The sequence below is a fragment of the Nicotiana attenuata genome, unplaced genomic scaffold (assembly GCF_001879085.1).
Source record: "Nicotiana attenuata strain UT unplaced genomic scaffold, NIATTr2, whole genome shotgun sequence".
In the NCBI taxonomy this organism is placed as follows: Eukaryota; Viridiplantae; Streptophyta; class Magnoliopsida; order Solanales; family Solanaceae; genus Nicotiana; species Nicotiana attenuata.
In genome coordinates this window covers 125,317-135,457 of record NW_017670322.1, presented here as the reverse complement: position 1 = coordinate 135,457, position 10,141 = coordinate 125,317, and the positions used below count along the sequence as shown (strand labels likewise).

Genomic DNA, 10,141 nt, shown 5'->3' with positions numbered 1-10,141 from the left:
GGCTGAACAACTCGCACTTCTAACATTTGTGTCAAACTAAGTCAAGTACGTTAAAAGCTTCTTCTATAACATGATACGTTATTGTAGGACAACAAAATAAGCATGGACAATCTGTCCCTAATAAATGGAGTAGTTGTCTTCACGTGCTTGCATATTGAGTTTGCTTTTCATGAATATCATCTGATCTATCTTAGACTGTATCTAAAATCATTTGCGCTAAGTGTTCCGAGCTATAGTCATCTATGCAATCCCATGAGACACATGATCTTTCTTCATCTGCAGCTTCAAATTGTTACTCTCACTACCCGAAGCTTTAGTTGCTTCAATTGCATAATTGCATACACATGCATGTATTGCAACAATTATGATCAATTGCTTTTGTCGCATATCTCTCTACATTTTCAGCCTCTAAATCAATTCTTTGCCTTCAGCGAGTTTTTGGTTGATCTCATGGGAGCACCTGGCACACTTATACCAGCTGATGTTCTGAGTGCAAAGGATGCTTCTTTTAAATCATATGGTCCAAAATTGAACAAGATTCCAAGTTTTCCGTCCAATAATGATTCTGGAGTTTCTTACCCGAGGCCGAACTTGTTATCTGGTCAAATTTCTGGATTAGGAGATGATTTCTCTAATAGGTCTAAGCCTGAGAAGATAGAATCAGCTCATTCAATCTCAGATGCAGGTGGTAGCTCCACCCCTGGTTCTTCAGCAATCATTAAAAGACCATCTTCTTCAAATCAGGTCGATTGGACTTCGCCATTAGCAATTGGAACTTCTTTGTACAAAGGGGGCCGTGGACCCAATGCTGCTGGCGATGGCTTGAGGCTGAATGTAAATGTGGTTCCTTACGATCAGAATAACCCGGAGGACCCAAAGAATCTTTTTGCTGATCTTAATCCGTTTCAAGTAAGAGGCTCTGGCAATACAGTGATGCAGAAAAACCCTGCAAGAAACAAAGTCAGTGAATTGCAACAGCCGAAAAATACTTTGGTCACTGGACGACCTCCTGCCCCTATGATGTGGAAAAATCGGTATGCACACAATGAGGTCCCCTGGAAAAACGATTCTGATTCTGAGGCACTTTTTCCAAAGAAGAACTGTGGATCTAGTGGCTATAATACATCATCAATAGCATCTACCAGCTCAAACATACCACAGAAATCTTCCCCTGATACCTCCAGGTTACATGGAAACTCACATCCTGCCTATAGAGGAAATGAAGGGGTTACTTCCACCCAGGATAACAGTTCCAAATTATCAGCTGAACTTGAGTTTAGAAGGTTGTCTGTTCAGGACAGTCAAAACGACAATAGAGAAACAAGTCAATGGGAGGGGCACATTTTGCAGACTGATGAGTTAAATAGGACACAGGCACACGGACAAGCTATTATCCTGGAAAGTGACCACATAAGAAATTTGCAAGCTCAGTCAATAGGAACAAATATAAAATTGAAGGAGCCAGAATATCCAACTTCTTCAGGCGATGTAGGTCGAAATCAGGTTGATCCTGTATTTGACGATGTTGGTGATTGCGAAATTCCATGGGAAGATCTTGTCATTGGCGAGAGGATTGGTCTTGGTAAGCCTTTGTTTGCCCTGACTGAAATATCTTGCAATGATAATGCTGGATGATATTGTGCAAATGCAGTAAAACCTCATTTATTTATATTTATACATCAACTACGTCTCAGCCTGAAGTTTCATTAAGATTTATACTTCAGTGTGTTTGTGCGGGGCCAATAAAAACATTTAATTTACCATATACATTTTTACCTCTGCACTCCATTTCCTTCCATATATTGGATCGAGAAATGAATAATAAATGTGAAACATTTTGGAAATTTCTATCTAATGTTTGTCATGGAGGAGTGAATAGAGTGGATGTCTGTAAATTACTTAGTTTAGGTTTAGTATTTTGTTGGAGATACTCAGTTGCTTGGTTAATAAAGGTGAAAAGCAAATGGCCTCAACATACTTTCCATCTCCATCTAAAGGGAGGCAATCATGCTTTATCCACTTAATTATTTGTTTATACATCTAGATTTTCTATTGGGATATTTCTCTGGAAGCAGTCATAATTCAGATATTCTGCTCTTACTTATTTAATTTTAAAAACATGCTGCATGATATCCACAAAAATGGATGGTAGTAGTCAGAATGCTAGTAGGTAAAATTGTGGTTTTACTCTTAGTATGTCTTCTTCATACTGAAGCTTTCTGGTCTCATTTTCAGGTTCATATGGGGAGGTTTACCATGCAGATTGGAATGGCACTGTAAGTGATTTTATTTAAAATATTCCTAGGAGCATTTTGTTTTATCTTCCTATTCATAAATTGTTACTAGCCATGTTACTACAAGTGGCTTCAAGTTCTGAGTTGTCAGCGTGTTCTTTTTTATATTTCCTCTATAGCTTGCCTCACATTCCAATGTTCTAATGGTGCCCTCACTTTCGGCTGCTAAGTGTTGTCATCATCAGCCCCCTTGGAATAATATCTAGTTTTTGTAGTACCAAACTTTTTGCTATCAATAAAGCGGAAGCTTTGGTATTGATGTACCTTATTGAAATAGCTTTGGTATTTATGTAATTGCTTGAGTTTATTGATCATTGAATTCTTTTGCTTGTGAATCTATTTAAAATAGGAGGTTGCTGTAAAGAAGTTCCTCGATCAGGATTTCTCAGGTGCAGCTTTGGCCGAGTTTAAGAGAGAGGTCTGGACTCTGCACTGTTATACTTATGTACTATTTGATGCCTGCATTGAAGTTTAATCAAAAGAGCACTATAAACATGTTCTTGTTGAGTTTTTCCCCCCTCCCCATCGAGGTACACTCAGACCTTCTTGTTAATATAACATAAATGCTTCCATAGAAAGGGAAATAATATTACCTGCCTACCTTGTCCTTTTAGGATGAATCTACAAACCTGGTTAACCACAGGGAAGATTAAGTAGCTCTGTTATGTTTGCATTTACGGGAGTACGCTGGCATAACCTCTTTAATAACATTATCGTGTTCTTTTTGTTGGAGTCCGTTGTAGCTGTATTACCCTTTGTTTGTTTTCAAGAGTCTTGAATTGTTTGGCTACAAGTTATATTAGTGTGAACATAAATCTGTCCGAAGACAGAGTTTAAGATGTTAATATGACTTATATGTTATATTAGTACCAACATGAATCTCTAACAGTCGTAGTCAATTCTTTTTTTCCTTTTTTGTTATTTTGAGAATGGTAAAAATTTTCCTATATCAGAGCACAAAGGCTGTGCGAAAGCAATATATGGAAACATGTAGATAGATTCTAAGTCGATTACAACTATTTCCATATATTGCTTTTGCACAGCCTTTGTGCTCTGATATATGAAAATTACTACATGTTTTCTTATTATCTTGTTGTTGATACTGCTTTTTCTCTTATTATCTTGTTATTGTTACTGCTTGTTTTCTTGTTATCTTGTTGTTGGTATTGCTTGTTGTTACTGCTTTCTTTCTCTTTCCTTGAGCCGGGGTCTATTGGAAACAACCTCTCTATCCTTAAGGTAGGGGTAAGGTCTGCGTACACACTGCCCTCCCCAGACCCCACTCGTTTTTTGTTGTTGTTATTGTAGTCGTAATCGATTCTCTCAATCATTTTCAGTTTTATCCTGTCACTAACTTTCAGAAGTCATGCAAGACTCTCAAATGGTCTGACTCGCAGAACATTTCATAATCGTTTGAATGAGTTGGCTTTATTGACCTTGAGATTGAATCTGGCTGGGGGATGCTCTCATGAAAACTAAAATTTTGTTATGCCAAAAATAGTAGAAATACAAAGAAAATGTTAGAATTGTGGTTGAAAAGTTAGTTTGACAGAGAAAACATCAAATCAAAGTTTAAAATTTGAGTAGATAAAAGAATTTGAATTCTCGAAAATTGTTTAGAATAATACTATTAAGGGAGTGGTGTCAGAGATTTTGTAAAGTACCAAAAAAAAAAAAAAAAGAGTGTCCTATAAATTGGAATGAAGTACTTTGAGGATAATTTCCTCCATTCTCTTTATCCAAAGACTGTAACCATTCTATTTAGATGTGAAAATTGTTTCATTGAGCATCTTCATTGTCTCTTATGCCTAAAAAGGAGTAAGCATAAATATTTTTCATTAAGAATAAGCTTGTGTATTTTCCTTTCTTGTTTCAGCTTTAGTTTGTAGGTTTCATCATTTTGGTAAGTTTGATGAGAATCCTAAGTCTGATTTTTTAGGTTAGATGCTAATCAATGTTTTTTTATCTTCTCATAGTTCTGTTAAATTTAACTGTACTTTTGAAGAGATTCCTCAGACTTAATGTTTGCACTTCTCCTTTTTCTTTTGTTTGCTGCTTAACATTCTTCTTGTTGAAATGCATCATTAATTAACGTAATGGTATTTACTGGCAGGTGCGTATCATGCGTAGGTTACGACATCCAAATGTTGTTCGTTTTATGGGTGCTATAACTCGGCCACCCCACCTTTCTATTATCACTGAGTTCCTGCCACGGTATGTTTGTATTTTGATTCGCCTTCCCTTTTTCCTTCAAATTTTGCCATAATTAGTAAGTTTTTGGCTATTATCACAATCAACTTATCGAATGCTATGCTACATGGACGTCTCTCCTTTGGTGTACTTTTGTTGAAAATATATGGCGCAAGTCGAAGCACTCGATGCAAATTCTTTACTACACATAAAACATCACTTTCCGATGAATTTTTGAATGAACAACATCTTAATGATTTTAAACTATGTAGTAGCTTTGAATGAATCAAACCTATTTAGACCTAGTAAGTGTTTGTAAGGGGGGGGGGGGGGGGGCAATACACTTAATGAGCCGAGAATTGAATGATCCAGATATTCATTAAATTGAAATAAGCGAGGCTTACTGCCTAACTCTCATGTCCACTAAGCCATAACATGAATTTTCTTTTAGGTGCAATACACTTAATGAGCCGAGAATTGAATGATCCAGATCTTCATTAAATTGAAATAAGCGAGGCTTACCGCCTAAGTCTCATGTCCACAAAGCCATAACATGAATTTTCTTTTAGGTGTCTTTATTAGCATTTTGTGGATGGTAAATCAATGAAAAGCAGGTTTACCATTTGGATTAATTTTTATTCAGAATAAACCTTTGTTTATCTCACCGTATAATTGTTTCCATGTGATGTATTTTTTGACAGCCCTCTCTAGTATGACATGAAAACTACAAAGATGAATGATATATTCTTTCGTGATTTGTGTTTGATATGTGGTTCTACAAGTGCTAAGTTTAAAGTCTCTTTCAGCCAAACATTGATTAGTCATCAAATAATATCTAATTTTGGCAAGCAGTTAGTGCTTTTTGAAAATTTTCTTGTGAAAGAGGAATTAATCATCTAAAAAATATGCTTTTCAGAGGTAGCTTATATCGGATAATTCATCGTCCTCATTGTCAAATTGATGAAAGGAGAAGAATCAAAATGGCTCTTGATGTGGTATGATCCAGCAGCATCTTTACTTGATCAATATGGCTTGGTGCTTTGGACCAATTGATCAGCATTTCTTTTGCTTATGTTGAGATCTTAGAGGTTCCTCTTGTGCAGGCAAAGGGCATGGATTGCTTACATACAAGCAACCCTACGATTGTTCACCGTGATCTGAAGTCACCTAATCTCTTGGTTGATAAGAACTGGACTGTTAAGGTAATTTGCTTTCAAATGTTTGTATCTTCCTTCTTTCTACCTTGCATGAACTTATGTCATTGGTGAGCGAGCAAAATTTATTATTTTTGCCTTGGTGTTTAGTTCAATAGTAAGGGCGCAATGCATGATGTGTGGATAAGCGCACGTCACGAGTTTGAACCCCGCGGTGGACTAAACAGTCGGGTATTATTATCCGTCGAGTTTTGAATTGTGTGCCAGCTGGCCCCGAAGGAAGTTTTGGTTATCAAAAAAAAATTGATCTTTTTTGTTTTGTTGAGCTGGTTGTAAACCTGCATTGCTTCAGTGAAATGCTTACAAACTGCGTTAATCTTTGAGCAAACAGCTATAGCCCCTCTTTCTTTTCTTTTTCAGTTCTACAATTTAGGTCAGAAAAATGAAAAGAAACTAATGCACTAATGTGATTATTTCATTTTGAAGGGGAGTTTACTTGGTTGTGGTTGTAGTAACTCTGAATCTTCTCTGACCTATTTCTTAATTTATGGGATGTCTCTGGAGGGATGTGACTGAATCTTGAAATGCAGGTATGTGATTTTGGCTTGTCTCGCTTGAAGCACAACACATTTTTGTCATCCAAATCAACAGCTGGAACGGTGAGAACAATATATCTTCAATTGTTTACATGTGTTACCCTTACCATTAAGTTTGGATACTAATTATCTTATTTCTTCACTTTCTTATTTTCTAACCTAGTGTTTTTTCATTCCATAGCCTGAGTGGATGGCGCCAGAAGTTCTTCGCAATGAACCTTCAAATGAGAAGTGAGTTAAGAATTACTCTACTAACTCCATGTTCTCGCTCATAGCCTGTGCTAGATATTCTTGTAGTTCTATTTCTTTTACAAATTGGAGCCTTGTGTTTTTATGTCAATCTTCATGTTTAGCATGCTTGTCAGCGTTCGTCTTGTTGTTACTGCTTGTAAGCTTTGTAAAGAAAATAGATTTTGGGCTCAACACAAGCACAAGCCCCAAAAGGTAGCTCATTAGTGAGGATTGCCTGAGACCATAAAAGGAGAGAACAACTCATTGCCTCGACTAATGTAAGACAATCTAATACCTCGTCACATGCCCAGGGCGGTATATCTTGAGCATGTACAGTATATGATAGCACGTAAAGAAATGGACCTTAGGTAACACAAGCCCAAAGCAAGTTCAAGGATGAGGATTCCCAAGACCATAAAAGAAACACATCCCTTTCACTCTGTCAATGTGGAACAATCTAACGACCTATAGTACATTGGATACGACCCAAAAAAGGGGAAAGTTTTTCATTAAATACTATTCCTACTTGGCTGAAAATTGAGTTTTGGAATAGTATTAATGCCCATGGAGCTGGACTGCCGCATCATCTCTGCAAATATGGAAAATGAACTCTTTTCATCACTGCAGCACAACAACACAACCCAGTAAAATCCCACTAATAGGGTCTTGGGAGGGTAGAGTGTACGTAGGCCTTACCCCTACCCCGAAAGGGTAGAGAGGTTGTTTCCGGGGGACCCTCGGCTCAACAGAGGAGGAAATAATATCAGAAAAGAACTGAGGAATAGATCCGTAACAATAAAAGAAACCAGAAAAATAATATCAGCATCAACATCGTAAGAGACAGCAAATAAGTAGAAGGGCAATAACACAATACTATGCAAAACAAAAAATAGTGTGAACACAACATAAACCGCTAGCAGTCCTAGACAAAACTCTATCGGTACAAATTGTACCAGCTTTAAAATTATTTCATATATATTCCAAATGGGGTCATTCCTGATCAGAAAAAAAGGGCTCATCCAGGATAGAATTCTTGGTTTGTAGAACCTAACGAAGGCGTAATTGTTTGCTGAACTCTTTTAACGCTATCATAATATTTTGAACTAAACATGGTTTCCTGAATGAACAATTTGCTTTCTTCTGGAATTCTTCTTGGTTTCATAGGATGGAATTATTGGTCACATAGAAAGGAAGTGATCTCATATATCCTTCTCCAAAAAAGAAATGAGCTCATAGATGGCAAAGCTTTGCAACCTGCATCTATTTTACAGCAGGTTTTGTACTTGCTGAGTTCTATGCTATCATCGGCTTAACATTTTGGTCACTTGACAGGTGTGACATCTATAGTTTTGGTGTCATTCTATGGGAACTTGCTACCTTAAGATTACCTTGGAGCGGGATGAACCCTATGCAAGTGGTGGGAGCTGTTGGCTTCCAGAATAAACGTCTCGAGATTCCAAAGGAACTTGATCCTATTGTAGCAAGAATAATATGGCAATGTTGGCAAACGTGAGTGACATGCACCTGTTATATTCTTTTATAATTTTGTTTATTTCCTTCAAGACACAAAATGCTAAATTATCTTGTACATGTTTTTTTTCCAGTGATCCAAACTTGCGTCCTTCATTTGCTCAGCTAACAGTGGCTTTAGCACCATTGCAACGTCTTATCATTCCTTCGTATGTGGATCAGCCCAGCTCCCATTTGCCACAGGAAATCTCAGTAAATTCTACCCCGTAAATTTTCCAGTTCCCTAAGTGCTAATGTCGGCTGGTCATTTTATATCTGGGAAAAGCAAGGTTTGGTTTTCGTTTCGTCCCTATGCAAGACGAAAGAACGGAGACTGTCTTTTGGGCAAAGGATAGATGGTGCTTGTTCTCAGAGAGGTGCTTTAGGAAGAAAAAGTAAAAGCGACCTTGGTAGTGCTATACTGCTATTGAAATGTGTCATTTATGTGTTGCTCTTCTTGTATAGTGGTTGTGTATAAGTTGATCCCGAAGGGAGCGGTTGTCCTTTTGAGTTGTATATTCCTAATGACATAAATTCCTTGGTTGAGGCCCCCTCGAAATAATGAGGTGGTGCCCGTAATCATTTATCGCATGATCCCTGTATAGGCTATACAACAGTGGCTGAGTTGCCAGTTATCACGAATATAGTATTGATCCCTTTGGCAAGTCTGCACTGTATCGATACTTGAAAAGCAAAAAAAGATAAATATCTTCAGGTAGCCTGCTCGTGTGATCATCTTCTTGTTTGATAACTGAGTAAGATGTGGTATAATTTGGTTATTTATCGGATCTTGCCAATTTAACAATGTGATATATGTCTTTACTCTGACAGAAGACTAGAAAGACTCTTGGCAAATACTAACAGCCATACAAGTAACAATCAACTAAGTTCATATTAGTTGGTTGGTTTCCCCTCTTTGAGTCCTTTGATTGCGTTGTGTTCTATTCTTAGTTGAATTTGGATTTATTCAGAGAGAGAGTGTGGTTCTTTTAAGTTAATTTTTCTCTGAGTTCAGGTACCTCTGTCTTCTTTTAGCACATTTGATCGTCATAATGTTTTAGTTCCGGACTGATGCATGTGCAAGTCCGCGTAGAGCATGAACATTTTAAGATAATTTTATCTCATCTTTTGATGCCTTCTTTTTGCACCATTTGTCGTATGTAATGATTTCTAATCTTTCGCGAGTATGAAGGCATGTCCATCTTAATGTCCACATTTTTATGACATTTGGATATGTTTTACTTGGATTTTTAACATTCAATTGCATATAGTATGTAATTCTATAGAATTTGCCTTGAATTTTGGAAGGTAATCTTCCTATCACGTCGCATTCCAATAAGATTCCTCAATTTCAGTCATTTTTTCGAGTTTTGTATTACTATATTTTTGTTCATCATGTCATTCTATTTGAAGCGCGAGCCCTTATATGTGGATTGTTTTCATTTAGGCATTACAATTTCGTCTAACCGTACTTCACCTTAACTCTTCTTATGGAAGCTATTTGATATATTTCATCAGTGCATGTATGTCATATTGCTAATACTTAAGACCCTCACACTCATGTGTGCTCTCTATAACTTTTGGTTGACTGTCGAGCTATTTTCTGTTAATTAACACCATATCATTTTTTTCTATAGCGTGCTATATTCTCTCGTTTGACATCTTTCCACTACTTAATATACGATTGAAAAGCTCGGTTAGTCGGGAGTTTTACATAATTACTTATGATTTCATAAAATATTTCATAATTTACAACTATTAATTGAATAACATTTTATACAACCTGAATAAGGTAACAGTATAAAAAGTTATACCCTATAAAATATGGTAGTTCCCTATAAAGAAGGAAACCAATTCTGAAACATATCTCTTCATCAATCTTTCCCTAAATATTCTCCATTACATTAAAGATTTATAATTATCCGAATCCAAGACGATCTCCATTCTTTCAACTATTTTTTTCGGAAAGTCATTTTGATAAGGTTTTCTCTTTCTTTGGCCTCCTTTTCATTTTTATTTTTTTAATTTTTACCTTTTTCTATGACTAAAAAAACTATTGGAATTATTTGTATTTTAAATATTTTAAAAATTGCCTATTAGTAGCTATTATTCCGCCTTTGAAAGCCAGTCTTGTAAATTCTCTATTCAACGTTTTTACTAACATAAG

The 10,141-nt window shown here is 36.5% G+C and overlaps 1 protein-coding gene across 1 annotated transcript in view; it reads left to right on the top strand.

The window, feature by feature from the left end:
- The window catches only part of LOC109237847 (serine/threonine-protein kinase EDR1), a 12,040-nt gene extending 3,334 nt beyond the window's left edge, over positions 1–8,706 (top strand). Inside the window, exons 4-13 of the mRNA XM_019404235.1 lie at positions 432–1,582; positions 2,236–2,276; positions 2,644–2,712; positions 4,408–4,508; positions 5,401–5,479; positions 5,588–5,686; positions 6,229–6,297; positions 6,416–6,465; positions 7,798–7,974; positions 8,070–8,706. Coding sequence (XP_019259780.1) covers positions 432–1,582; positions 2,236–2,276; positions 2,644–2,712; positions 4,408–4,508; positions 5,401–5,479; positions 5,588–5,686; positions 6,229–6,297; positions 6,416–6,465; positions 7,798–7,974; positions 8,070–8,205 — 1,972 coding nt within the window. The 3' untranslated portion in view covers positions 8,206–8,706. The remainder of the gene's footprint in view (positions 1–431; positions 1,583–2,235; positions 2,277–2,643; positions 2,713–4,407; positions 4,509–5,400; positions 5,480–5,587; positions 5,687–6,228; positions 6,298–6,415; positions 6,466–7,797; positions 7,975–8,069) is intronic.
- The last annotated feature ends 1,435 nt before the right edge of the window (positions 8,707–10,141 follow it).